Raw genomic sequence first — 26,788 nt, forward strand, 5'->3', positions numbered from 1 at the left:
CTTCTTAGGATAGGTGATATTGGATGAACACACATTTTATGAAAGTGCCGCTGCAGCAATCTACCCGGAGAAAAGGTCCTGAGTGATGTTTTGATTCTGCGGGATGTAGTATGTGTACTGTACACATAACCAACAACCCACCATTTTACCAGCTCTCTGGTCAGATCCCGACGGTCTGGGTCGGTAAACCATGGTCCGAGAGCATGGCTCCCCTGTCATCGTGGTAGGTAGTGCTAGTGATAGCGCATTAGCTCTTGTTCATTGCGTGAGTGAGGCAACATTGCTGCAATACGTCCTAGACTAGTACTCGGTCTTCTGATACTATCCCCTCTTTGAGCTCGCATACGAGTCTTGTTATCCTAAATTTCGCGAAACCCACTGCGACTGGCCCTATCTTTATGGGTGAGTGCCGGATAAGGCCTCACCACGTCACTAGGGAAGTGGCATTCAAGCCAAGACCTTCTTCTAAAGCGAATGCTTGGCTTGGTGGCTTATCTGTCCCCCACAGACTCCCTGCTGGCGGCCCGTAGCGGCTGGCATCAAAAATCTGGTTGCGGATACAGCACATAGTCTCAGCAGCCACTGGACCCTTTTCAAGCTAATTCATGCGGGACGACTGTGACGTTGTCAGCTTTGGGATAATTTGTCCGGACATCGCTCGTAGCACAATACAGTACAGTTCCTTGCTGATCTGATCGAGTCTCGGTTTCTTCGTTGAATCTGAAAAATGCGGTAAGAACTGGGCCATGGCCGTTCTCTCGTCACTTTTTTTTTTTTTACCTTTATGACCAACTGTTCTGCAATTCTCAACCGTCGAGGTACGGTCAAAGCAACATGCGGGTCAAGACTTACAAAGAGCTTTCCACCTCGCGATATTCCCACTCTGTTCATCGGGGATCCTCTCATTCTCTTGGTACCCACATCGGTCTCCAAGTATTTTGTGATATTTGATGGCTTGCACCAACTCACAACACGACCGTTGTGAGTCTATGTCCGTATAAGGTAAGTCTGCAATGTCCCCTGTCATGAGCTGTATGAAAGTCCGGTGATAGTGTAGAATCGGCAATAGTTTTTCAAGAACCTTTTTCTGCGTGTCATACCAAACAAATGACTTTTGTTCCCCCATTCTGCCACTTGCAGAACCACGAGCTGCAGCGGCCCGTCCATAGGTACAGATGCGGCCGCTGGGTCATTGGTTGACGCTGTTTTGTTCTTCTTTGGCTGCCATGCCACACAGAATTCGACATGTCGTATGATATGAGCAAGGCAGAACAAAGGATCAGCCGAAGAGGGACCCAGGTGCGCACCAGCCGCGAGAACCGTCCCAATGCAACTTAGCGGCCCATTACCAGCATCTATGCGGCCATGCGACCTCCTTCGTGCGCATCTCTACCACTAGGATCCTCCATCTCCACGCTTTGCATAACTTGCTCCTGGTTGAGCTTCTTAATTTTGTTTTAGTTGTGGACACATCAAGCGGTGAAGACTTGAAGCTTTGCGAGCCTGGATCAAGGATTATCTTTGTTTGGCCTTCAAAGTTCCAGTGCTCCAAGTGTGGATCACTTTTGTTATCGCTGAGGCCTGTCGAAGTATGTTTTTGGTGATACGGAGGTACTCCGACTGTCGGTGGGCTTTCTGGTGCATTTACGCCGCAGATCCTGGTATTCCAAGATCCCCCTGTGGAAGGAACATGCAAATCAACATGCTGACTTGCTGTCCTGCTCAGTGTCCATGCCAATAATGCGCTCTTAAGAGAAGAGAGTTTGGCTGACCCTTTTTGGTGCAGTAAACCGAGTAGGCTCCGAGTATAGTTGCACGGTAAGCTTAGATAGCCTTTTTCCGAAGGCGGTCCCACGTCCACGTCCTCGGTATTGGCATGGTTTGCCATTGGATTGTGCAGCAGGAGTTTTTGTTTGTACAACCATGATCTTACTTTCCAACAAGACCAAGGACGGTGTTACGTACACAATGGGCTATCGCCCCTCGGTATCCTTTACCTGGTGACCATAGGTTACAGCATTGGGGTAGGACAGCCTCACCATCGACGTGAAACTGTTCATGGTTATTGGCTACCACACTCCATAGCGGGTAATAGTCTGAAGCCATCTATGAAGGCTGCATAAGTCCCGACAGCCGGGTGCCTGACTTTCAAGATGGTGGGAGGATTCCATCCAACTGCGAAATGGATCTGGTGATTGGCTCCAATGAGCTAAACGACAGTGAGACCCTACAGAAGCTGTTTCTGCATGGAGGAGACTGCCAACTGCAATCATGTTTAAACATGCGTCAGTCCAGCCCCTCCACTTTGTGTGGAACGCGTGCCATCGAACAAAGCATGGAAAGAATAGGACGTCGATAGGTCACTCGGTGCCTCCGCCAGTCGTTTTCAGATCCATCCATTGGTAGCCACTTCCATGCCCCAGATTAAGTCATGGTGGTCCAAGCAAACATGAGTCCGCGATGTCTTGAAATCGTTATCCGGCCTTGTCAGGAAAACGTGAAATCGACCCTCTCAACCATTTCGTCCAGATGTCTGTTTGTATCTGTCAGACGTTGTATCGAATTCGTATTCTCTTGTTGTTATAATAGATGATGTTTGAAATAGACGCCCATGATACGCTCGTGGCAATATACTACTCCATGGCTCAACACTCTGGAGTGTAAAGATCGGCATTAGAAGCTTGGAGAAGCATTGCTTTGCCGGTACATGTCTCGGCTGTCCACCATCCTCCGCATTCTTCGAGAAGCCCGATTGCGTCTGTAGACGGGAAGCAAAGCCGCTAGATGCAAATGCCGCCATAGTACTGATGCATTTCGGGGTCAACATCCTGGCACCAGGGTGGCTCTTATACGTCGGACTAGGGCCATGCTTTAGGTACCACATGTTTTCCCAAAGATTGATGGTGGTCTGAAATTCTTTTTTTCGGTAGAGGACTCTAGCTCATTTTGCTATCATCTTTTGAACAAGTCTGCAGCACACTTGGAGTTCTCAGAAGCCAATCGAGCCCAAAAATCAGATTCGAAAAATGATGGAAGCCGAGTAAGACAACCAGAGATTTTAGACATGGAAGTTGTACTAAGCCCCCATGCAAAGGGATGGAACCGTGCCCTTGGACGAGACGTTCACCGAGATAGTCGAGCATTGTGGACGCACTTACCAACATTACTCCCTAACGAACGGTACTTATTTTGCGCCGATCGATGAGGTAGGAATAATAGTGCTCTCCAATACCGAAATCGTCTGCAGGAGGTAACGAGTTTCTCCAGGATGAAATTTCGCGTCTTGAGCTGATGCACGGAGTTCTGAGCGGCCTCTTCGACGAACGTCTCATATTCCCTCCGATCAGGTCTCCAAAGAGAGTGCTTGACTGTGGCTGTGGTACTGGAGATTGGGCGATGGAAGTCGCTACACAATATCCTGATTCCGAGGTACGTTCTCCACGGGCGTTTGGTGAACATTATTTATAGCAGGCTATTGCTATAAGGTTTAAGGGAGTTCCTGCGTCGTTTTTGTCGTATTTTTGTCTGGTATTAGCTAGCTTAAAGCCTGCTTAACATGTCGTTGTTTCCGAAGAAGCATATTTTGCGTCTGTGCTTGGTCTCGTCGGATGAAACAAAACGGCTGCAACCCCGAATCATCAAGCATGGAATATTGAAACATGAAGGTCTCTGACTGACTGGTTATCTTGCACAGGTTCTTGGCATCGATGTGAGCCCGCATATGATACCAGAAAACCCTCCAGATAATATGGAGCTCCAGGTTGATGACTTGAACGGAAGGTATGCTTTTTGACGCCGGGGTCGATAAACAACTGCTGACAACTGGACATAGATTCACCTTTGAGTCTAACCACTTTGATCTGGTTCACAGTCAAATGGTAGCAGGAGGGATCCATGCCAATCGATGGAGAAGTTATGTTCGAGACATTTTCCGCGTCCTGAAGCCTGGCGGTTGGTGCCAGATGGTCGAAATATACTTTAATGCCCAATCTGATAATGGCACACTAACACCAGGTGAGTCGATGCCCCCTTGAGTTCCAACCAGGGTCGTTAGTTTTAACCATGACAGGTAGATCACGCTCTGTCGCAGTGGTCGAAGCAATATTTGGACAGTCAATCCCCGTATAAAGATCCTCGTGCACCATTGCAACTAGCAGGCTGGATGAGAAGTGCAGGCTTTGCCGAAGTCGAGTCGAGACTCATGACGTTACCCATGTGTGGTTGGTCAAATGGTATGCCGGAACGACGTTATGTTCTTGTGTTTCAAGACTGATCGATGCAGTGCCTAGAGATTATGAGATTGGTCGATCGAATAATGATAATGTGAGCCAGTTATTGTCATCGCTGGCTCTGTACCCCTTCACACAATTTCTTGGGTAGGTCGATTGGAGTTCGATAACAGAGATGTTCCGCTAAGCGTCGGGAAGTATGTCCTTCAACGATTTCCAGCTTCTAGTAGCTCAAGCGAGGAGCGAGGCAAGCAATCCGGCTTTCAAGGTAAGCTTTCTCGTGTTCTGTTTCATGAAGCTTCATTTTGCGTTAGCGGTCTGACATGAACGATTGGATGGTGGTTATAGGCATACTTTCCCATGTAAGTCGAATATGTTCCCATATCATTTTCTCTTGTTCTAACGGAAGCATGACAGTTACGTCTGTATTGGTAAGAAGCCTCGTCGATAAGAAGGGCTTGGGTCCGACAGCAGCATCTGAATGGCGGTAGGGCAATTCCTCGGAATGAGTGCACAATATTCGAATTTCAAGTATGGCATTAAGAGGAGGCATGGTGTTGGATTGGAGTCATTCACAAAAGAATAAAAAGAGGTCGGCACATCATTGAACGGAAGGAACAGTGGAGGACACTGCCATGTCGTTGAAACAAAGTTTTGTTGGTTGACAAGGCAAGCAGTAGTGGCGCGCCATCAAGTGGATAATGCAGGAAGGTTGAACGAAAATCCATAGCATGACGACAAACAAGGCAGGAACACCCAATGAGAGTACCTACCTTAGTAGATAAACAATAAAGAAGGGGAAGTGCAGGTGCTCGGACTACCCAAAGAAGGAGCAGATCCAACTCCTAACCAACTTGCACAATCCATGAAAGTGGCTGCCCATCCCTTGTTGTGAATGAAGGCCTAAGGAGTGACTCGACTCGTAAACGACTGCCCGATGGACACTCGGTACCGACAGTTTGGGACCGATGTGTAAGAGACTTGTTGTTTGCGGCCGCAACCTTGGTTTTTGCTAAGAGACCCTGCAACACTAAGATATTGATAGAAGACCAAGGAAGAAACAGAACAGTTTCAGTGTCCAGGTTTGAAAGAGACATTCCACACAGCTTAGGGTTCCTTCTACAAGCTTGACACACAAGTAAGTGTTGGGTATATCTGTGAAATCACTACTCATTCCACTACAAGCTAGGTCCTCATTTCTCCGTCGGACTGAACTACCGACGAGTTTATCCCCACCAACAACGCTAAGGTACAGTACCTGTCTCCTAAGCAAGAGATAACTATCTCTGATTCATGTACCTTTCACTGGTCTTGATATTTGATGATCGTCTCGGGCAATTCTGGAGAACGAGACGGATAGATCTGTGTCAACACTTTAGTATTCGACGTTCAAGCCACTGCTTGGTCTGTTCCTCGACCACCAAAGCTAGTGCGTAATCCTACGCACACCTAACTTAGCGGAATGCAATATCAGCGGGATCATCCCCGATCCTTGTCTAGCATAGGCGAGTCGTAACATCAATCATCAGGTGATTTAGCGGTGTTCCGTGCCTTGTCGAACGACGTCAGAAGGGAAGAGAGAAAACATTGTCAAGGAAGCTGTTGGTAAGGGGTAAGGGGTCGATGTGGTATTGGAATGTCGCTATATGTTACAGGATCTAATGTTAAATTCATTGGGAAACTTGATTTTTGGGAAATATAATTAAGAGACATACGCCTTTTCTGTTCGACGCTTGGAACAATGAAAAAGGAACGCTCTCGATATGTTGGACAAACCCTTCGGCAGTCTGGTCGTGCATTCAGTGACTCCCCGGATATGACACAAATTGGACCAGTTCCATGGGGTCGGGGTTAGCAGTCTGGGGTCCCTGGACTGTTCCTATCCACCACTGACACCTGCACTGGAGCTTATCGATACCGCCAATCACAGTCGCCAATTGGGCCTTGGGACCTTGGGAAATTTTGAGTTCCCGTCTCGTCCGATTTCAGCTCTGAGCTTCCCAGGTCATCATATCATAGCACCAAACAGCCTCTACACACTCTACAGCAAACGAATACCTCGACCACTATCCTGGTCCCAATTATCAAAATGGCCTCAAGACAATCTATGCAGCTTTTCCGGGCGCTTCGCATGTCCCAGCCTGCCTTCCGCCAGCCCGTCAACCGACTTTCTGTCTGCCGATTCTACTCAACATCTACCGACGATGCTCCCCCTCCTCTGCTGTCCAAGCTCAAGGCCGATCTCAAGACTGCCATGCGCGCCAAGGATACCCCCCGTCTGACCGTCCTCCGAGCTATTATGTCCGCCAACCTCAATGCCTCCAAGACATCGACACCTATCAAGACCGATGTTCAGCTCGTCGCATTGATCCGCAAGATCCAGAAGAGCTCTCAGGATGCTGCCGCTGAGGCCAAGGCCGCCAACCGTGATGATCTCGTTCAGAAGGAGGAGGATCAGATCAAGGTTCTGGACGAATATCTCTCCAACAGCGGCGTTGAGAGTTTGTCTGAGGCTCAGCTCAAGGCTTTGGTACAGGATGCCGTTGAGGCTTCCAAGGCTGCTGGTATTCAGGCCAAGGCCATCATGGGAGATGTCATGAAGCGTCTGTCCGGTGCTCTCGAGGGCAAGGATGTGGACAAGAAGGAGCTGTCCAAGATGGTCAAGGAGCTTATCGGTTAAGATGGATGGTGCATTCCCATGCATGGTGTAAAATAGAATATGTATACTACGGTGTTAACCAGCGTTACGATTGTCACGAAATCAATCAGATACCAGCTGCTTGCATAGATCTATGGGCCTGGATATCTCAACTCATCCATACTAGAACATCCTTTTCCTGTAAAGAAGAAGGAAGTTAACCTAACAATTGGACTATGATTATGAGAAAATTGTCAGCCATTGTTGGTCTTGTACCATGTGAGATATTCGGCTCTGCTCCATAGTAAGGCTTGATCGAGGAACCCCACCTTGGAGAGGTAATTCGGAATAGTGTAAGTGACTCACAACAACCAAACAGCGGCACTAGATCTCGTATTTATACTCGTCTTTGTGCTTCTTTTCTTCCTTGAACTGTTCTTGATCTGTAGCTTCCATCTTCTTATCCATACGACTCTCAAACTTGAATCTCATCTACAATGACTTCCCGCCAAAACATCAGCTCCGGCTCTGCCTTTGAAGAGCAAATCGGATACTCACGAGCTGTCGTGACCGGAGATTGGGTCTTCGTCAGTGGTACTACCGGGTGATCATAAGCTTCCTCCATTGTGACTATGAAGATATACTAACGCAAATTAGCTATGACTATGAAACCGGGCAGATCTCATCCGACGTTGCTGAGCAAGCTGACCAAACCATGAAGAACATCGCTGCCGCTCTTGAGTCCGCCGGTGCTTCGGTATCCGATGTCGTTCGCGTTAAGTACATTCTGCCTGATCGAGATGACTTTCCCAAGACTTGGTCTGTATTGAAGAAGTGGTTTGGAGAGGTTCGTCCTGCTGCTACTATGGTGCAGTCTGGGTTGATGAAGGATGAGATGAAGATTGAGATTGAAGTGACCGCTAGAATAGGATGTGGTAAGAAGGACGAATAGGTCTTGTAGTTTGTAAGACAGGCTGCCAGGAATATTGTCTATGTATTGAAACCAAGTGTTTGTTCTAGTGTACTAAAGGTGCAATCAGACTTCCCGCTGCAAAAGCAGTACTCATAGTGACAAGACTTGACGTCGACATCATCGACAGACCACTAACACCATGACCAGAAGTACATCCACCGGCCAATCTTGATCCTACAATCATCAAGAACCCTCCAGTGCCAGCAAGCCATGGGTTAACCTCAATAGCATCTCTGGGCACGAAGGAAGGGAAGACCTTGGTGATCGCCCACGCACCAGATGCCATACCCGCAGCGAACAAAGTATTTTGTCGACTGCTGGGCCAAGAAGAGCCTCGCGTAAGCCACCAGAAATGGTTGCCGACTTCTTCGTAAGAGCCTGAAATACCGAGCATAGAACGACGGATAAGAATGGAGAAGAGTTGTGAGAAGCCGATGAACAATCCACCACCAGCTGAGAAGACCGTCCAGTCTGAGCCAGTAGTGTATGCCACAGATGCAGCAATGACAGATAAGCAGACAGATTCGAAGACAGCCACCGTTGTATCTTTCGACAGGCCGAGGTTCTCATCAAGCGTCACGGTCTCAGGCTTCACGTCCGCCTTCTCCCTTTGAGCCTTGGCTGCTTGTGCGACATATCCCGTGTATGCAATACCACCAACGATAGCTCCTCCAAGAGCATAAAGCCCTGTCCGTAAACCAGCACCAACCTGCGCGAACAATGTTCCAGGACAAGATCCTGAGAAAGCCATACCAGCCCCAAGCAGAAACCCGCCTAGAACGTTGCCATCATAATGTCCAAAAAGACCGATTGGAGAAGAGCTTCTAGGCTTGAGTTTAACATAACCGTAACGCTCAGCAATCTTGTATATAATTCTATTCTCAATGTCAGTAGGTGTTCAGACGCCTTGTGGGGTATGGTTGCTCACGCGCTGCTTGCAACGGCACCAAGAGAGGTTTGCAGCATATGCCAATCCTGGAACTTGAACTGATCGATGATTTTCGAGGGCAGAAATACGCCTGATGCTATCGTAGAGGCGCCATAGACGGCGCCTGATAGTAGCGCAGCCATCTGGGAATCCTATTTGTGGTAGTCGCCTATTTTGATAGTGGATGTTTGTTTGATGGTCGTTGGGAATGACGATATATCAATCGCCGGTTTTCGGAGTGTTGGTAAGCACGCAATTGTTGGTATAGTAGCTTTACTTGAGAAACCATAGTATAGGAACTCGGCCAAATATAGAATAGTTGAAGAATACTTTCACGGCGATTCAAATACTATCACAATCTTCTTAGAACATTATAAATCCAATGAGCTGGTTGACAGTCCTCCTGTAGTCCCACAGAGGTAGTGTCAAAGCTCATCGTGTCGTTATCTTTGAAGATACATCGACGTCCACGTCAAGACAACTTGCAACATACAGTCTACCATCCTAATCGAACTCTATCATAGACCAGCATGGCTCACAATAATGCTCGAGCAGCGGTAGAGTTGATTTAAAGTGCTGACTTGAAGCTCGAGTTGCCGAATCAGGAATCATGTAGGGTAAGCTGCTGTTCAACCCTTGACTCTTAACAATACGAATCTTAGAATATTTGATTGAAAAGACCAAAGTGAGTGCCATGTAACTTGGGTGCTTTCGGTATATAGCTTCACGTTCTGTGCTCAAATTGAGAGTTGTTACTTACATACCGCGGTTGAAGGTTATTGCTGGTTTTCCCCATAACGTCACATGAAGACAACAATAACTCACTAAGACAAAGAGCAATATAGTTATGTTCTAATGAGAGTGAAGTGAGAAGATTGACGGTGCCAGTCGATTCAAATTCTATGTATTATTAATCAGAATCATGATTTCCAAGCTCTTGCATCATCGAGCCGACGCGTTTATACAACCTTAGTAGATCACACAACCGAGGTCTAACTACTAACGTTGCGGGGCCATGGCTATTCGGTGTAGTCGAAGGCTATCTCATACATACTTCCCGACTTCAACTGGCTCATACACAATAGCCGGCATCAAGACGATTTCAACTAATTGCTTTGCTAGACAAGTCCATTTTGATAAGAAGTCTCATTACATCTCATTCAAAAGTATCACAACCGCAATTATGCCTCGAGCTCTCACTCTACAGCAGATCGAAGGCGCAAAGCCTGGAAAGGTTTATTATCCGTCAGAACTACCATCTCATCAAACAAATATCCAATTGCTAACGTTCATCTAGACTTCGGATCGATGAAGTACCTAAGCCAACACCTGGCCCCAAAGAGGTTCTAGTCAACCTCTCGGCGGCGGCGCTCAATCATCGTGATCTCTTCATGCGCCGTCATCTCTACCCAGCCATTTCCTTCACCAACCCAATTCTAGCAGATGGATATGGTACCGTCGTCGCTCTCGGATCCAATGTCACCCGTAAAGATCTTCTCAACAAGCCCGTCATTCTTACTCCAATGCGCGGCTGGGAATCAGATCCTGCTGCCCCAGAGGATAGCCGCAAGTTTGCGGTCACTGGTGGCTCCAAGCTCACCGAAGTCGGCACCGCTCAGGACTACATTGTGGTATCAGAGGAAGAGGTCGAGCCCGCGCCTGAGCACCTCACACCTGCTGAAGGCGCAGCTTTGCCTCTTGTCGGTCTTACAGGCTGGCGCGCATTAGTCACCAAGAGTAACGCCGCCTTCCCTGGCGCAAATGTACTTCTCACAGGCATTGGCGGCGGTGTTGCGCTGCAAGTGCTTCAGTTCGCCGTAGCAAAGGGCTGTAATGTATTTGTCACGTCCGGCGACGAAGCAAAGATCGCAAAGGCCAAAGAGATGGGCGCAAAGGGTGGAGTCGTATACAAGAACGAGGCATGGGATAAGGAGCTTCGAGCACAGCTGCCAGCTGACCGGCCATATATCGATGCTGTTATTGACGGCGCAGGCGGCGAAATCGTGAGCAAGACTGTGCGATTGCTCAAGGCTGGTGGTGTAATCGTCCAATATGGTATGACTGTTTCTCCAAAGATGGACTGGCTCATGTCTGCGAATCTGCAGAACATCGAGCTGAAAGGGTCGACAATGGGATCTCGAAAGGAGTTCCGGGATATGGTCCAATTTGTAAATGAGAAGAAGATCCGACCCATTGTGAGCAGAACGATTAAGGGGCTGGACAACATCCAGGGAATTGATGAACTGTTCCAAGATATGGACAAGGGTAAGCAATTCGGAAAGCTGGTAATCGAGTGGGATTCGGCAAACGGCGCATCCTCAAAGCTGTAGACGGGTGGTTGATAAATTATATAATGCAATATCACCAATGTCGAAACTAGCTAGTTTGAAAGCATCTCCCTCAACTATTAAACTTTTAAGCAGATACAAGAACGCCAAGTCATTTTTCAGGGTATCATACACCTTGAGAGCTTGTGCATGAGATTGGCGCAACTCACACCAGTGGCCCATCCACGCAATATGCAATACCGAAAGTTCGCTCTTAATCTTGAGCCTTCTTGCGCTTCTTCTTGGGACGATCCTCCTCTGGTGGGACAAACTCGGCCTCGCGCTCCTTGGCCTTCTCCTCCTTTCGCTTGCTCTGCTTCTCCTTGCGCTCTTCCTGAGCAGCACGCTCCTTGCCGACCTTGCCCAAGAAATACTCGCCACTTTCGATCTGCTTGTCGACTTTGCTCTTCTCGGGTGCTGGAGGGAATGGTGTGTAGGTTTTCTTGGTCTTGTCGGTGACATTCTTTGGGACTCGTCGGTGCGAGAGAGATCTCGCTTTGAAATTGGGAAGGAAGCGATCCCAGCTCTCGTTTGCAAGCTCAGGATCCTTTGCAAGCTCTTGCTTGATCATCTCCTCTTTTATTTTATAGATAGGGTGCTGCTTCCAGTTAGTAAGCTATATCAAGTTCAGGATATCGTACGTACTATGTTGTCCATGCAGTCCTCCACAATTCGACGGATAGTCTTCAATCCTTTATAGGGACCCATGGTAGAGACTGTGTTTCCGTGAACGAGGATGTATGTGCCAGTTAAAATCTCTAGAGCTTTCAACGTAGATCCAGCCTGTCCAATAAGTCGTTGTCTTCTCTTCACGAAGCGCTCCTTGCCCAGGTTCCCCCGGATCTTGATAATGTCGCAGGCAATGCCATCCTCGAGGATCTTGATAGCTTGAGGGGCGGGAACGCTTCTAGCCAACAGTTTAATCAAATCTCGCGCGTTAAGTATAGCCGACGGATCCCAAGTCTTGCGGCTAGTCTTGACGGTCATAGAGCCTTCGACCAAGTCGAGTGTACAAGCGATACCCGATTTGGCCAGCTGTTTGGTGATTAGCGGCCATACTTCTTTCAAGTACTGCTCGCGATATCTAGGAAGACATTGTTAGGAGAAGGAATAGCCACAGAAAGAAAGACTGACTTTGGGAAGAGTGTTGAAAAGCTACTCTCCTCCAAGAAGGTACCGCCGACATTGTCTTCAGGCTTGAACGGCTCCTCTTTCCATTTATCGATGTCGGGCAGATCCCAGGGCTTCTCCTTGTCATGTGTGGAAGGCATCTTCTTGTATGCGGCAGTGAAACTCGGTCTTCTCTTGGACAATGGTGAGACTCGGTCTTCTCTTGGACGATGGTGAGACTCGGTCTTCTCTTGGGCAATGACGAAACTCGGTCTTCCCTTAGGCGGCGATGAGACTCTTTTCCTAGGCGACGACGAGACTCTATTTTCCTAGAAGACGACGCGATTCTCTTCTCTTGGTGACGATGTGCCTCTCTCGGAGGGGAGAAAATGGTTGTTATGTGAAGGTTGGAGAAGAGAACTCCAAACTTTTTTTTTGATGGAAGGTCGAAGTGGAGCAAAGCCTGTGGCAGCTGTGGGCTGGGTGGATGGGCATCATGACCCACATATACCGTCCAATCAGCGCACTAAAGCTACCAAAGTGGCTCTTGAATTTCTCCAGTTCGCAAAACACCACTCGAACCGTCGCATCACGAGACTCGTCCAATTCAAGAACAACTGTAGTCATGTCTAAGGCTCGAGGTGCTGGAGGCGTCGACCAGATCGTGAAGCTGATCGTGGGAGCTGGACAGGCTAGTCCCAGTCCCCCTGTTGGTCCTGCTCTGGGTTCCAAGGGTGTCAAGTCGATGGACTTTTGCAAGGTCAGTGTATATGAGGGAACTCGGTTTGTTCGTGTACTAACCTGAGAGTAGGAGTTCAACGCTCGAACCGCACACATTATCACCGGCACACCAACTCCTTGCCGAGTCACCGTGCGCCCCGATCGATCATTCATCTTCGACGTCCGAACACCGCAGACCTCATGGCTTCTCCTCAACGCCGTTGAAGCACCTTTGTCGAAGAAGGGCAAGCGAAAGGGTGCCAGCAAACCAGGTCATGAGACAGTTGGAACTATCTCACTCAAGCACGTTTACGAGATCGCAAAGATCAAGCAGTCTGAGCTCCGACTTTCGGGTCTGTCTCTGGAAGGTCTTTGCAGAGCGGTCATTTTCCAGGCGAAGTCGATAGGTATCGATGTGGTGGCTTGAAGCAAATGTTTATGAATCAAGAAAACGATAGACCACGTATGTGGCATGTATAAGAACCTCTAAGAAGATATTAGAAGTGTACAACAGTTAATGATAAGGACTGGGGTTTGAGCTCAACAAACGAATCAGTACTGGATTGCGCCAACGTGGTGTTTGAAAAAGCGAAGTACCAGACACACCTTTTGCGTTTGTCCTTTCTGGACAAACCGACCTCGCCAGCCCCACACTTGCTTGAGCGTTTGCTTCATCAGTATGCTGGAGGATGTGAAGTTTCCATATGACGAGATATATGAGGTCGATTGCGATGTGATATTGGGAGATATAGTGCAGCAGAGTTGCGATGACTGGGCCAAGTCAAAGCTCTGGATGGTGAAAGGGCTGAGTGGCCGGGGAAAATTGCTTGGTAAAGCCGACATCGGTTGATGCGTAGTTGCACTTCAATCAACAGCCAACTCCCCCCAAGTCGATGTCAGTGCTACATCCTATCAGACGGCTTGTTTCGTGATACGGGCTCAGGTGGTAGGTGATTTAGACCTGTGGGCTGGCACTGGTAGGCACTGGCAGCTGGGCTGCCATGTGTCTACAAAGCTTTGATGTCCGTTACGTGGCTAGAAAAGATTGCGGTATCGGCGAGGACATTTGATGAATGGTTTGATCATCGTCAGAATTGTTCAGATGTTGAAGCCTGCTTCCCAACAAACGTAAGTGACGAGACGCAATCACCAAACCTCGCAGGTCAACTCTGTACTGTCAACTTGTTAGCCCCCCTCCTTCGACTGACATATAAGAGTAGGCAGGACTCCCAGGATGACTCTTACCATACCGCCTACTGGCTCCTCGGGCTCGTTATGAAAAGATACCCGGGTTCGTGAGGGGGTTAGACGCCCAAGAGATGAGGATACGAGAAACAGTGATGCTGATGGAAAGATATAGCGAACCATGGTCGGAGCCGTCAAAGCCATCAACGAAGACCACCGGCGAGATATATATGATTTGGCCGCGAACGAAGCCTTCTTGGAGCGAGACACAGACCTGGGCCTTACCGAGGAAGAAGACAGACCTGACGAACAAAGAGAATACTTCCGAGGAGGTCAATGCACCACGGCCATAGGAACTAGACATTGCCTTCATCAATAGTCTCATCGATGAGATGGAAAATGCTTGCGGCCCAGTGCCAATTATATATAGCTATAAGTAACTGTCTACATGTTTCCTCTTTTGTATGAGTCACTCTAACAACAATGGGACAGTGCCATCAGAATACCCGAAAAGGATTGAAAACCACAACAAAAGGTTCACATCGACATTCGAAGGTATATATATATATATATATATACAAGGATGAACCGAGTCGACTATAGCTAGTCAGGAGAGAAACTGGAGCAAATACCGGCCATCTGAGCAGGACCAGGTCCTCTGGACGACAAAGGATCCCGAATATCTGGTCGAGTTTCTGCGCACTAAAAAACGTCTGGCACGAATTTCATGACGAAAGGCGTGAAGGCTTCGAGAAAGAAAGATCATTAAGAATCCTTCAAGGTTATGGTTAAGGATCTCTCTCTATATATATAAGAGAATGGCTCAGCCGAAGGCATTTACCACCAGCAAAACTTTTCCCCTCACGGAAGAGAGGAGGAATATACCAGAGAATATATCGTTTCAGGTTTGAAACTTTTATGGTTGGCTGAGCAGATAATCAACAGCGAAAGGTCTTACAAAGGCATTTCACGACAAATCCAGCCCAACTTACAGCGAGGGTGCAAATAGCGTCAGAAACACAACAATCGGAGCTCGGATGGAGAGCGAAGATAGACGGGATGATGCCTGGGACTTGGTGATAGATCTGATTGGCAAGAGGTGAAGGCAATGATGTAGTTACATGGTAGAATGGTGTTTCTGCTGGAGGATGAGGCACATTGATGGATCAAGTGTGAGTGGTTGAAAGTTGGTATGGCTTTATGATGAGGGACGAAATCTACTAAGTTTTGGCCTTTTTATGATTAGGTACCTTCCCACCTTAGCACCTACCTCTTGCCTGGTAAGGTAGGCATGAATAACATCTACTAACCTCAGGTAGGTACTGTAGAAACCAGAGTAGGATCCTACTGGAGTCATTTAGACCCACCAATTCTTCACTGGGAATAGTTACACTTTCATTCATAGCAAACAAGCATTACTAGTAAATCATTTAATTATAAACCAGCACATATTCTAGTGATAGTTGTACTTTACTGCCTTTATTTAGTATGAATGTATCGGGCTGGTTGCCTAGCAGTATCTATAGTTACCTAGGTAGTAGTAGGTAACAGTGGCAGTGACAGGCAGTGACAGGCAGTGGCAGGCAGTGATAAATAATAATAGTAAAGGTAATATTTGATATTAGATTCCTACACTATTTATCTCTTCTAGGTACCTAGGCTTTTTATGATTTAGAATTATCCTTTTCATACACTCTCCCCCTGAATATTCCGTCTTGAATCACACTTCATCATTTGGATTTTACCAAGTTCGTTGAATCCTGGGCATCCATAGCCATGGCTGGCAACCAACCTGCCACCGACCGTTTTGGTTCATTGTGGAAGCACTTCTGCGTTCGTGAAGGCAAGCGACCAGGAGGGACAAACAAAGCACCTAAGTCAAAGCGACAGAAGATCGTCCACCAACAACTTTCCATACCGAAAGAAACAGGAGAGCTCTACGAATTTATGAACGACCTAGCAAATTCTGAAGATTTCGAGGATGGAGGAACAAACCTCCATCCTGAAGGGGAAAACGGCGAAGCACTGTTAGACACTGAAGACATCACTTCTCAAGATGTTAAGGTACCACGCGCAAGAAAAATGACCATCGAAGAGATCAACGTCTTCATAGACGCCCTGGAGGATACCTGTGGACCAGCTCCGACGTTGGATAGTTGTAAGTGACGGACAGCGATCTTCTCTGCAACACATGATGAACCCGTCCATGCTAACGACGCTGTGGCAGTACCAAAATTCCAACAAGAAAAGGTCAGAAACCACGACAAGTGGTATACTTCGATATTTGAGAATGCTTTCGACTCCTCAGATGAAACTACGAACCCGCTGTCTCCCAAGTCGCTATTTTCCGGCGTCCAGCTCGATTGGATGAAATCAAACTCGGATGAGAAAACAAAAAGCGCCTTACTACGTCTCCTGCTACATCCACATAGCAGGTCATTCAGAAACAGGGCTGCAATCGGTCATCGAGATGACCGAGCCATGTTTCGTATTCTGGAGAGCTACCCATTGTCGTCAGGCGCAAAGTTGGTCCCTAACTGTATTGGAACCTACTTCGTTTGGGGTGAACCCAGGCATGCCGCGACTGATGAAAATGCCGACTGTTCTGACTACACTGGCTATTGCGGTCAGGCGTTGTCCCTGAGACCCGACAACTGTGGATCAATTGGAATTCGACAACGCGCGATGCGACATTGGACCGAGTTGACCAAAGTTAGGTCGAGCACTACAGCTACCAAAGGATCTTTACACGTCTACGATCGATTGGCAGATGCCAGAATCGCCAAAGTAGAGATATCAGTGTTGTCGGTCTTTCCATTACCACGAGCGGAGATGGGCGACGCAATCAAGCACCTACATTATATCGCAGCACTCGCAGAAACCATTGACATCCTGATTTTGGATTGTGTCGATCGCACAGGCAGAAACTTCGGACCAAACACAGCATTGCCTTATGGACTGTCGCTGAGACCAGAGTCCGTACCCCAAAGATCTTTCGAAGGGTCAAACCGGGCACTCCCGTTGAAGCAAACGTCGAAGGGGTTTGGGGCTTTGATGATTAGCTTAACCTGGACGCAACACCAGACAAGTTGTTTACACTCAATCATTGAGGAACACGAAGATCAGGTCTACAAGCATGGCCAGCAATCTCCCATCCAATGGCAGTTTCTAGTTGACAAACTTTGTGACCACGGCATTACTAAAAGTATAGAGGACATCAAGTCCCTATACGATGTACTTATGGCAGACCCCAGGTCAGGCTTTCTGTCATGTCGCGCAAGTCGATGGCGATTTGTCTGGTCCACGATTTACCAGGTCAAGCATCATTTGCTTCTCAAGGGCCTTGTACAAGATCCGCGGGATGATAATGATATATATTATCATATCCCTGCTCTCGAAGATGGGCTAGGCACGTGTTGGAATATACGCGATCTCCTCAAAGGTACTGGCTTTGTGGAAGAAGACCCAACTCTCTTTAACCGAGGGTTCTTTCGATACCATCTTGCACGATTGTTGCACAGAGATGTGTGGGAAAACATTGAAGGTGAATAGATTCCTATGCGTATGGTTTTGGCACTGACACGTTGACAGAGGTGCCGCCCGATCGGGTGCTTGTGAAGGACCGTCGCATGCCCTCAGATATTTTTCGACGAACTCGAGATGTTTTGTTGTATTTCGGAATTCAAATCCTCACTGAGCACGGCATGGCTGTCGACCCTCCGCCAACCCCTTTTCCTAATATGTCTTTCGACAATTTGACCGAACTGTGGTATAGAGCAAGGGCACAGCTACTGGCAGACAGGGTTCCATCCAAGTACATCCTCGACGGTGGTATAGAGCGGGTACGTACAATCTGGAACCAAGGTAAAAGTCGTGTTTACGACCCATCCTACAAGCATGAGTTGCCGATTTGGACTTATGAGCCATTGAAGGACGTATGTGAAGAGCCTCATCTGTTAGCGCCCACGACACATGCGCAGACGAAGCAACGAGACGACCAAGCAGTCACTGAAGAAGCCGAAGAAGATTCGGGCTACGTCTGGCCCTCCGACTGTGAACGTCTCGAGGCCTTGGCCTTGACAAATGATTCCGTTGTCGTCGGAACCGAAGACGAGAAGAAGGTCGAGGCCAAGAATTCCTGCCTCGTTATCCCTCGCGCAATTGAAAGTCCGATTGAAACGGGTCAGAATCTATCCTCGACCCTTCGCATTCTGATATGCATAATGAGAAAGTGGCACGAGAGCACGTTCCAAAGCCCCGACGCAACGTATATACAGTTCTAGGAGATGCTATACATTGCTGGGCTCGATACGAAATGGAAGATTGATGACATTGACCGACTAAAGCAGCGATTCCAGTGGGTTCTGGATTATATTGAAAGTGGTTCCTTGCCTCCCGAGGCTCGTGCTGCTGAGGAGCTTTTGCGCGAAGCCCTGAAAGATACGGCGCTTTCTTCTACCACGCATCCGTACAAGTTCGAGGGACGGCGGATGGATGATTCCTTATTAAACCCAGATCTATGCTCTTTGTGGGTCAAAGACTTTTTGGCGCATCAAGGATGCTTGAAACAGATAGATGCAAAGATCCGAGCGAGCATGCATGGAATGGGCATAAATGGGTTCTGCGATACGTATGGCATGATGATTGCCTGGATCTGGGAAAAGGCCATGCGTTCTCAGTTCTACCTTTCCTCTGGGACAAATCAAGCACCAAGTCCCACGCCAACAAACGTTCTGTTCCAGACAGAAAGCCAAGAAAAGTCAAGTCCTCTTGAGTCAGAACCCAGCTCTTCTCATGCCCAACCACTACCAAAGGACTCACCCCCAGCGGAGTCATCAGAGGTAGAGTCACCAGCAGAGGAACGAGGTGGAGCGCTCCAGAAATTCAGTACTTGGAAGATCTCCTAAAGTCAGGGGATGATAGGCCGACTCGATTGCGAAAGTTCACCGAAAAGTACCCCCATCGTGGGGAGGGGGCCATCGACAAACAGGAGGGGAATCTGAGAAGGAAGAACCCAACCGAGTACGGCCCAATGAAGCACAAACAGTCTGGGCGTAAGTCTATAGCCTGGAAGACTGCTGAGCGAGATTGCCTGAGCGAGCTCATCCAGGACCTTGGGGGGTGGGACGAGGTATGTGACGAATTGAATGAACAGTTTGGCAACAACAGAACGGAAAGAGGCATTAAATGTTATGCCAATGCAAACAAATTGGGCTTTCCGGGTGGTCGACCTTGGACCGGTCCACAGGATGCTTACCTCAAATCGTTGCGAGAGAAGAAGATCCCGCTGCAGGAAATTCCTGATTTATTTGAAAAGAAGTTCGGTGTCGTGCGGTCCTACAACAGCTGCAAGCACAGGGCCACAAGAATGGGCTATACGAATGGCACAAACCAAGCTTTCACTCAAGACGAAGAAGATCGGCTTCGAAAGTACAAGGCTCAGGATCTTAAGCTGAACGAGGTGTGCAGTAACCTTTGGAGGGAGTTTGGAGCTGAGCATTCCAAGGCAACGATTGAGGGTAAAATGAGGAATATGCAATCTGTTGAGAATCCTTCTAAGTTTCGTGCTTGGACTCCGAACGAGGAAGCCTTTCTGGAGGACTGGCTTTCAAAATCAACAGTGGTTGCAGGTGTTGAGGACGATTTTCGTGCGGAGTTTGGACCAGAGCGTAGTAGCAGTTCTGTGTTGTCCAAGTGCTATGATATCAGAACCAGGAAGAGGAGCAAAGAATCCCAGGAGAGTGTAGATGGCGCCTAAGATTTGGCGACAAGACTGGGGTGGTTGGCCGAGCTTTTAAGAGTAAGGCAAACACGTCATTGCAGACTGAGAAAAATTGGGAGAATCAGTCAGAGAAAGGATGTGAAGCGGATGAGATTGGAGGGTTTGTGGGGTTAGCTACTTGATAGGAAATGTACAGAGTGTTGTCCTTTGTAAATACACGGAACCATAAGGTATACCCGCGGATCCGGTCAAATGACGCTGACTGGACGTTCAGTCTAATAAAATAAACCTTGCGGTGTGACTTTGACGTCTGGAGTCTGAGTGTACGTGTTGTATTGTTGTGACTAAGAAATTAAATCCACAAGATGCGTAACTTCCAGAAGGTTTATACTGAGAACAGGTTAAGTTATACATAAGATTATACTGTATTTCACCTACAATATGGCTTTCGGGGTATATCTTATAATGTAGCCTTTGGGTGAGAATTACTTGGGAACCTATGAATTTTACAATATAATATATCCTAGCATAGACCTGATGTATCTAAAGAATAAGTAAGATACAATAATTCAACTCCGTAAACCTGACTGCAGTTTAACGTAGGAATAGCAGAAAACTACTATGTAAAACTAAAGCCTAATCTCGGGAACATAAAACAAGAGATAAGTTGGAAGATGGTTTGATAGAATATCAAAAGCTAGACTGATATCTCTGCCACACAAGTACGTGGTATCAAGTTTGATAGATGTGGTCTCCTCACACCCATGCCCTGGAGACTCCATTTAACTGAGACGAATAATATTTCCTGAATAATAAACTACCTACTACTGTACTAACCTAGAGATCGACAAATACAATAATATCATGGATGCTACTGTACTAGTCTAAGCTGACGTAAAGTGATTGAGTTACTTCATCCCTTGGGTATAGTAGGTAAGGTCTCAAGGACTTGTCTTGCTAATAAAGGATTCCCGCCACTCAACTACTTCGAATACGCCCGTAGCAGCTAGCACGCGAAGAGCCGCACCATACGGTGATTGCGTATTAATCAAGGGCGGACTGCGGCAGAATTCTCCTGTGATCATACGTTTTAGACAAGACGACTGCCCCAAACCCCAATCGAGATATGTATGGTTGATATTGGTAGTGTCGGAAGAGATTGTGTATTGAAAGGTTGTCCGAGTCTGGTAAGTCTACATAGGACGGTCCTATGTGCTAAGATGATGGGAGTGCAACTACAACTCTGAGCGATTGAATGGCATCTCAAGTCCAATTACTGTAACTGTAACTAGGATGAATGATGGGATCATGGGCGAGGCTATTCTTGTTTGGATCTTCACTTGATAGTTGGCTAGTTACAACAACTAGCCAGAACCAGAGAATCTGATCATGATTATCCTCAAGATATCAGAGAATCATAATAGACAAATAGCAAGTCAGTTTATGCCACACTAACGGACCCTTAGATGGCTTCTTCAGCCTAGAGATTAAATATCATTTACTTCGTCACGCCCTGTTATCGATCTTTGAGTCATGTATTCAGAAATCAACGTTCATAAAATTCGTCTTCACTACTACATAAGTCCTGGCTTGTGTAGCCACCCATCTGAAGACTTCATACTCATGCCCAGGGCCCCGTCAATGAAATCTCAACCATCCTCCTGCGTGTCTTCCGTGGCTGTGTTCTTCTGGCGAGTTCTGATGATATTCAGCTTTCCTTTCACAGCAAGTTCAGAGCGGTTCGGTCCAAACACTGCCTGAAATTCTTTTACAACGCCTGTTTGTACCGGCCGACGTGCCCAGTCTTCGAGAAATTCAATTTCTCTGTCCTCCCATGGGACAAATCTCTGCGTAGAAGCGTTTTCGTCCGTTGCTACGCGTTTCATCCTACCTTGAATTGATTTAGAAGGATGACGGTCTCCGAATTGCTTCCTGAACCGACTATACAATTCACTTGAGTCGAGTTCCAGAGGTAAGCACTTTCGAAGAAATTTGTCCTCTCGCTCTGTGAAGGCCTCATGCTTGTTGTCACCGCGTAATTCCAGTGTCGTAACCCTTGACCGGACAGCGCTTTCCGTACGTATAATGCCGGACTTCTCTTTCAGCATGGCAGGGATTTGCTTCATCGGCACCTTGTCTTTGATTAAAGTCTCCAGGTAAGCATCTTCCAAATCGGTCCACGGTTGAACTGTACGGGCCCACGGAATAGTCAACTCGTTTTTGTTAGCATAAAATCGAAGGGCTTGTATGTCTCTGCCAGATTCTGGAAATTTCGCAGAGAATGCGGCATGGACTTCTTTCCAGGACTGCTTTGTTTCTAATAGCTCGATCAAGTATTGTTTCTCACGATCTGTCCAAAGCGGAACCCGACGCGGCTGATCTTTTCTCACTTGTTTCATTTTGCTGTCGATGGCTGTTGCTTCACGATGCGGGCCAAACCTCGCCCAGAATTTCGCATTGCGAGTAGCTCTTGGGTACCCTGCGCCCTCAAGATATTTCAAGTAATCGTATTCCTGCGGCTCCCATGCTTTGCTGATGCCTTGAATGGTTTCGTCCCTCAGCGGCGGGTAGGGGCCTGGCGAGTCTGGACGAGATTCAAGCACCGGAAAACCAGGGGCTAAGGGCGGCGGGGTCGACGTCTTCTGTCTTTCTGCTTCAGGGGGTTCCGATGGTTCAGTTGGCATTGTGTCAACAAGATAAGCAAAAGACGTTACGTCCTCATCTTTGCGCCAGTTGCCTGACTGATGAATTGACTCCTCCCAGATCCACGCGATTAGAATGCCGTAAATACCACAGAAGCCGTCGATACCCATATCAGGGATAGATGTCTGAATGCCGGCCTCAATGTGCTGCAGAGCGCCTTCGGCAGACAAGAACTTCTTCACCCATGTAGCAGACAGATCAGGGTTGAGATACCCAGCTGTGTTCCTTGTGAGCCTTATAACATAGTCGTATGGGTGACTAGTACAAGAAAGTGCACTGTCTTTCAGTCCCTCACGTAGCAGGTTTTCCGCTATTTGGGCTTGTGGAGGCAGGCAACCGGTCTCAACGAGATCGAGAACCCACTGAAAACGTTGCTTCAAGTAGGACAATTCTTTGATCTTCCAACTTTGATCCAGCCCGCTGACGAAAAGGGTTGTCCAGAATTCTGCGTAGCTCCCTTTGGGTACTCCGAACACAGTCCGATGAAGCTTCCTCATTATGTGCAAGAGGATTCTTAAAGTCGATGATCGATGTTGAGCTGACTCAGAGGGGGGCTGGAGTTGAGCCGGGGCCCTGAGGGTCGTGGGGGCATTCTTCGTCGAGCCATTAGAAATGACAAAAACGGACTCATTAGTAAGTGTCAATGCTTCATGTCGCCCCCGGTCGGGAGGCCAGACGGAACCAGGTTGTGGGTTGGCTTCGCGATCATCGTGGTACTCAACCAGTCCACCATCTCCGTCTTGGAGCTGTTCATGTTGACCATGGTCGTTTGACGCCAGTTGACCTGAAGGGACTTCGATGCTCGGCGCATCTTTGGATTTGTCGCAATAAGACCACTGTGGTAAAGCATGGACGTATGAGGGGTCATAGAAACGCCCTCGGTTGAATGACAATAGCTGTGAGACAGCTCTCAAACCACCAACAAGAATAAGTTCGGACGGTACACCATCTGCTAGGAGTTGCGCTCGAGTGCGATGCCAGATTTCAGTTAGACCGTCTACCGACATATCTGGGAGTCTCACAGGGGGTGGTGTGATGCAGACGCCCATCTCAGTAAGCACTTGACCAGCGAAATACAACAACACTTCAGAGGTGCGTTGGTGTAGGTACGCGGGTGGCGATGGCGGCAAGAGTTTCGTATCAGTGTCATAAGACCCGTGTCCATTGACAAAGTTCTCAGACGTTGGGGGGTGTAAGTCTGCCTCTCCAAAGCGTCCCGGGTGGCCAGACACATACTGATCATAATCGTTGCCATTGCCATAGAGGATAGGGTCGATATTGGTATGTAGGGCTTGTTGATCATTGGTGTCATTGTAAAGTGCAGGGTCAATGTCAGGATCAAGAATGTGCTGATCGTCGACGTAAGGGAGGTCTGAAGCATCTGGCATATCGACATCATCGGTATCGTCAACACCTTCATCATCATCAAAATAGTCAGAATCATCAACGTTATCGTCATCGTTGACGTTGTTAGCATCTTGAACTAAGCCATCCAAAGATTCGAAAAATTCGCCCGACTCGGCGGGCAATTTCTTCTGCTCAGGAACGTTGTGCTTATTCGCTGTTGACTTCGACTTCCTGCGTTCCTCGACATGGAAATGGCTTGGGGACGGAGCCCATGGAGGGAGTGGGTTCCCGTAGCGAGCCATCGAGAGGTTTGAGGTCCACTGGTATCGTCAGCGCATGAAAGGAAAATAAGCAACTCGGTTCTTCTATCCAGGGGATGAAGGCAGGGCCTTTATAGCCCGGCTGGACTTCGAAAAGGTTCCCTGGATTGCATATGGGGATCTTCCACGAAGAAACATACCTAATCAAGAGAAGATAAGTGTGCGAGCATACAGTAAACAGCTAGGTAGCAGGTCCATTCAAGATATACAGACGTGGTGTATTCAGAGGGCAGAGGTATAAGAAGAAGAAAGTAGGAAGAAGAAAGAAAAGAAGAAAAGAAGGCAAGAAAAAAAAAAAGACACCCAAGATTGGATGTATCTTTTAGTTAGGTACATTAACTTACCTACCTTGCATTATCTTGTCACTTCCTACCACTGCCGGGCAATATCTGTGAATTACAAGCCCAGGCATGCGAAGTTACTGCCAGTTGGGTACTAACAATTGTCCATACATCCATATGAAATCACTGCCAGTCACCGTTAACTGGCAGTTCTTGATTCAATCAATATCTCTATTGTGAAGGATCCAACTAGGTATTCATAGCGCTCTATCAATATTCACTTCGATTGTTTCAATGCAGCATCAGTCCAATATCATCACAAAGTACCTAGTAGATTTACATAGCTATGCAATTCTTCAGCGTTCTTTGAGACCAGTTCATTGTGGGTTTGTGTGCAGTCTGTATTTTTCTATGTTTGCAGCTCACTTGCAAACAAAGAGCTATATACTAGTCCTCTCTGTCTGAGAAGCCTAGCTGTCGACGAGAGCAAATTAGTAGTACATTTCATGTTCATACAAAACGGAGTCTCAGGTCACTTAGTCTTATTCATGCTACCCAACGTTTGCTTGCACTTAGAGCATACGTAGTTGAAGCAACGCCATCTTGAATGCCTAGGTATCTACCTAGGTAGGGTATAAAAGTGCTTGTGCTAAGTAGCCTCAATAAATGGATTAATTAACTTATCTAAATTAGAGCAATAAAACTTTGACCTGAGGTGAAGTAACTGATAATATCTCCTACTGGGAACAGTCACATACCAAGTAATGACAGGAGTAGCAGTATTACTAGCTAACTTCTTGGAGTTAAAGGACCATGGAGCTTTGTACATTCTGCTGAATGACTTAGATTTTCAAACCTGTGATATTAGATTTTCTGTTGTACTCTTTGATTAGGGAGTTTTCGAGTTTTACTTGCTTACCTTAGTAGTATGTCGAGAAAGGTAAAGAGTCCGGATCCCGTCTGCTTTCAGTACATTTGTCCAAGGTACGGTGAAGAGATATTCAGGTATGATGTGCTACCAGTACATTAACTAACTCCTTCGATTGTTTGTGCAGATTTGATATTCAGTCTCACCAAGGAATGTTATGTTGGATACTTGGCCGCAGACCAGTCAATGCAATCAACTGTCACCCTGCCTTGAATGTCTTCGCCTGCGACGATAGTCGTTCGTCAACAAAAAAAGCCTAGAATTGAAAGAACGAGATCCAAGGATTGAAAGCTTCCTATGGTCGCATTGGATCTCATGGGAATTGTCGTCACTCATTACGATAGCGGTTTTATTCATAGAACCGTACTACTAGACGTCGGGTAGGGTGGCAGACGAACTGGTCGCCGAGGCATACGCGACAAAATGTTTTGGTCGCTTTATGATAGCTTAGACGAGTATTTAGACTACTTCAGACTATTTTATTTCAGTATGTCAACCCTTTAAGAGCAGCTTCTTTCTGTTCGCTAGCAGTATATCTACTCGGTTAGTAGTCACGTAGTCTGTGAATCAATAGCATCGTGGATCCATTCAATAAGTGTATTCTCAGCGGGACCTTGGTCGCCACTCAATTACTCGAAATAGTAGCTAATATGCACAGAGCCGCACCATACGTTGGTTGCGTATTACTCAGGCAAGGGACTCATCTGGTTGCGGACTCATTCCTTATACGGGAAAAGTGTAAAGCATTAGCTGTACTTTTGGTAATATGTGGAGTTGTTGATTTTTATCAGCACTTTCTCTACTGGTTGACGATGAAAGGATTTCTGATATTTATCTCCAGAGGGCTTGGAGGCGACCGAAGCTTTGGCCGGAAGCTCCGCCTTGGGCTAGAACCTTGAGACTGAAGAGAAAATTTCTTGATTTATTTCCATAAACGGACAATGGCAGCTGTCATTGCTGCATGCTTTCTCCCCTGTCTCATGTTTCTCAGTGCATATCACGCTCTAACATGGACAGCTTCACAATGCTATAAACAGTATCGTGCTACTAAGCACGTGTATCGGCGCGCCTCGTACTAATGGAAGTAAGACATTGTTAAATCAACCGAGATTATCACTGTGTTGCTTATATCGTCGACCAAGAAACAGAGCTGAGCGGTGACCCAGATCGGGGCTACCCAATGCGTTTGACAGGGGTGAGGTTATTCATGGATCTGGATATACATGTACTTACCGTCTCTCAACTCAATCTTTGCATCGTTAATTAGTACATATTCAGTTACGATTCACTTGGTGGTGGCACACTCAATGGCTTAGAATTTGAGTCATAATTAGTCAGATGGGTGTTGTCAACCTCGGAAGAACATTATTTTACAAT

The 26,788-nt window shown here is 47.2% G+C and overlaps 10 protein-coding genes across 10 annotated transcripts; 7 read left to right on the forward strand and 3 right to left on the reverse strand.

Moving 5' to 3' along the window:
• Positions 1-3,018: 3,018 nt before the first annotated feature.
• On the forward strand, positions 3,019-5,089 carry B0J16DRAFT_339323 (S-adenosyl-L-methionine-dependent methyltransferase). Its single transcript, XM_046127536.1, has 9 exons — positions 3,019-3,040; positions 3,095-3,429; positions 3,695-3,780; positions 3,833-4,014; positions 4,074-4,232; positions 4,283-4,376; positions 4,428-4,497; positions 4,578-4,591; positions 4,647-5,089. The coding sequence occupies exons 2-9, from the start codon at positions 3,292-3,294 to the stop codon at positions 4,678-4,680; spliced, it is 777 nt and encodes a 258-aa protein (XP_045985217.1). The 5' UTR covers positions 3,019-3,040; positions 3,095-3,291; the 3' UTR covers positions 4,681-5,089.
• A 1,127-nt stretch (positions 5,090-6,216) lies between these two features.
• On the forward strand, positions 6,217-7,177 carry B0J16DRAFT_339329 (uncharacterized protein). Its single transcript, XM_046127537.1, has one exon. The coding sequence runs from the start codon at positions 6,319-6,321 to the stop codon at positions 6,907-6,909; it is 591 nt and encodes a 196-aa protein (XP_045985218.1). The 5' UTR covers positions 6,217-6,318; the 3' UTR covers positions 6,910-7,177.
• A 51-nt stretch (positions 7,178-7,228) lies between these two features.
• On the forward strand, positions 7,229-7,851 carry B0J16DRAFT_112424 (Endoribonuclease L-PSP/chorismate mutase-like protein). The gene is made up of 2 exons (XM_046121466.1): positions 7,229-7,471; positions 7,525-7,851. Exons 1-2 carry the CDS (start codon positions 7,365-7,367, stop codon positions 7,817-7,819), a joined length of 402 nt encoding a protein of 133 aa, XP_045985219.1. The 5' UTR covers positions 7,229-7,364; the 3' UTR covers positions 7,820-7,851.
• Positions 7,852-9,058, reverse strand: B0J16DRAFT_112435 (uncharacterized protein). Its single transcript, XM_046121467.1, has 2 exons — positions 8,769-9,058; positions 7,852-8,715 (listed from the first exon to the last, which is right to left on the reverse strand). The coding sequence occupies exons 1-2, from the start codon at positions 8,909-8,911 to the stop codon at positions 7,884-7,886; spliced, it is 975 nt and encodes a 324-aa protein (XP_045985220.1). The 5' UTR covers positions 8,912-9,058; the 3' UTR covers positions 7,852-7,883.
• An 893-nt stretch (positions 9,059-9,951) lies between these two features.
• Positions 9,952-11,098, forward strand: B0J16DRAFT_264485 (uncharacterized protein; the record flags this gene model as incomplete). Its single annotated transcript, XM_046123361.1, has 2 exons — positions 9,952-10,013; positions 10,066-11,098. The coding sequence occupies 2 exons, from the start codon at positions 9,952-9,954 to the stop codon at positions 11,096-11,098; spliced, it is 1,095 nt and encodes a 364-aa protein (XP_045985221.1).
• Positions 11,099-11,203: 105 nt separating this feature from the next.
• Positions 11,204-12,483, reverse strand: B0J16DRAFT_112460 (putative rRNA assembly protein Mis3). Its single transcript, XM_046121468.1, has 3 exons — positions 12,230-12,483; positions 11,741-12,179; positions 11,204-11,693 (listed from the first exon to the last, which is right to left on the reverse strand). Exons 1-3 carry the CDS (start codon positions 12,364-12,366, stop codon positions 11,310-11,312), a joined length of 960 nt encoding a protein of 319 aa, XP_045985222.1. The 5' UTR covers positions 12,367-12,483; the 3' UTR covers positions 11,204-11,309.
• Positions 12,484-12,830: 347 nt separating this feature from the next.
• B0J16DRAFT_318944 (ribosomal protein L11, N-terminal domain-containing protein) lies at positions 12,831-13,352 on the forward strand (the record flags this gene model as incomplete). The annotated part of the gene is made up of 2 exons (XM_046125485.1): positions 12,831-12,965; positions 13,017-13,352. 2 exons carry the CDS (start codon positions 12,831-12,833, stop codon positions 13,350-13,352), a joined length of 471 nt encoding a protein of 156 aa, XP_045985223.1.
• Positions 13,353-13,604: 252 nt separating this feature from the next.
• On the forward strand, positions 13,605-14,841 carry B0J16DRAFT_318945 (uncharacterized protein; the record flags this gene model as incomplete). Its single annotated transcript, XM_046125486.1, has 6 exons — positions 13,605-13,755; positions 13,801-13,871; positions 13,907-14,053; positions 14,286-14,442; positions 14,603-14,665; positions 14,714-14,841. 6 exons carry the CDS (start codon positions 13,605-13,607, stop codon positions 14,839-14,841), a joined length of 717 nt encoding a protein of 238 aa, XP_045985224.1.
• A 983-nt stretch (positions 14,842-15,824) lies between these two features.
• B0J16DRAFT_371165 (uncharacterized protein) lies at positions 15,825-20,002 on the forward strand. The gene is made up of 5 exons (XM_046130392.1): positions 15,825-16,268; positions 16,338-17,654; positions 17,702-18,377; positions 18,492-18,951; positions 18,999-20,002. Exons 1-5 carry the CDS (start codon positions 15,887-15,889, stop codon positions 19,866-19,868), a joined length of 3,705 nt encoding a protein of 1,234 aa, XP_045985225.1. The 5' UTR covers positions 15,825-15,886; the 3' UTR covers positions 19,869-20,002.
• A 1,402-nt stretch (positions 20,003-21,404) lies between these two features.
• On the reverse strand, positions 21,405-24,184 carry B0J16DRAFT_397313 (uncharacterized protein; the record flags this gene model as incomplete). The annotated part of the gene is made up of 1 exon (XM_046132308.1): positions 21,405-24,184. The coding sequence occupies one exon, from the start codon at positions 24,182-24,184 to the stop codon at positions 21,482-21,484; it is 2,703 nt and encodes a 900-aa protein (XP_045985226.1). The 3' UTR covers positions 21,405-21,481.
• Positions 24,185-26,788: the final 2,604 nt, after the last annotated feature.

Source organism: Fusarium flagelliforme (genome assembly GCF_020744385.1).
Source record: "Fusarium flagelliforme strain FIESC 12 MPI-CAGE-AA-0113 chromosome Unknown B0J16scaffold_3, whole genome shotgun sequence".
Taxonomy (NCBI): Eukaryota; Fungi; Ascomycota; class Sordariomycetes; order Hypocreales; family Nectriaceae; genus Fusarium; species Fusarium flagelliforme.

Coding starts and splice junctions, on each gene's coding strand:
- B0J16DRAFT_339323 (XM_046127536.1), top strand. CDS start 3,292: ATGCACGGAGTTCTGAGCGGCCTCTTCGACGAACGTCTCATATTCCCT. Junction 3,430..3,694: donor CACAATATCCTGATTCCGAG/GTACGTTCTCCA, acceptor TATCTTGCACAG/GTTCTTGGCATCGATGTGAG. Junction 3,781..3,832: donor GTTGATGACTTGAACGGAAG/GTATGCTTTTTG, acceptor AACTGGACATAG/ATTCACCTTTGAGTCTAACC.
- B0J16DRAFT_339329 (XM_046127537.1), top strand. CDS start 6,319: ATGGCCTCAAGACAATCTATGCAGCTTTTCCGGGCGCTTCGCATGTCC.
- B0J16DRAFT_112424 (XM_046121466.1), top strand. CDS start 7,365: ATGACTTCCCGCCAAAACATCAGCTCCGGCTCTGCCTTTGAAGAGCAA. Junction 7,472..7,524: donor TTCGTCAGTGGTACTACCGG/GTGATCATAAGC, acceptor AACGCAAATTAG/CTATGACTATGAAACCGGGC.
- B0J16DRAFT_112435 (XM_046121467.1), bottom strand. CDS start 8,911: ATGGCTGCGCTACTATCAGGCGCCGTCTATGGCGCCTCTACGATAGCA. Junction 8,716..8,768: donor GGTGCCGTTGCAAGCAGCGC/GTGAGCAACCAT, acceptor CATTGAGAATAG/AATTATATACAAGATTGCTG.
- B0J16DRAFT_112460 (XM_046121468.1), bottom strand. CDS start 12,366: ATGCCTTCCACACATGACAAGGAGAAGCCCTGGGATCTGCCCGACATC. Junction 12,180..12,229: donor TTTTCAACACTCTTCCCAAA/GTCAGTCTTTCT, acceptor ATGTCTTCCTAG/ATATCGCGAGCAGTACTTGA. Junction 11,694..11,740: donor AGGACTGCATGGACAACATA/GTACGTACGATA, acceptor AACTGGAAGCAG/CACCCTATCTATAAAATAAA.
- B0J16DRAFT_371165 (XM_046130392.1), top strand. CDS start 15,887: ATGGCTGGCAACCAACCTGCCACCGACCGTTTTGGTTCATTGTGGAAG. Junction 17,655..17,701: donor TGTGTGGGAAAACATTGAAG/GTGAATAGATTC, acceptor ACACGTTGACAG/AGGTGCCGCCCGATCGGGTG. Junction 18,952..18,998: donor CCCCAGCGGAGTCATCAGAG/GTAGAGTCACCA, acceptor CCAGAAATTCAG/TACTTGGAAGATCTCCTAAA.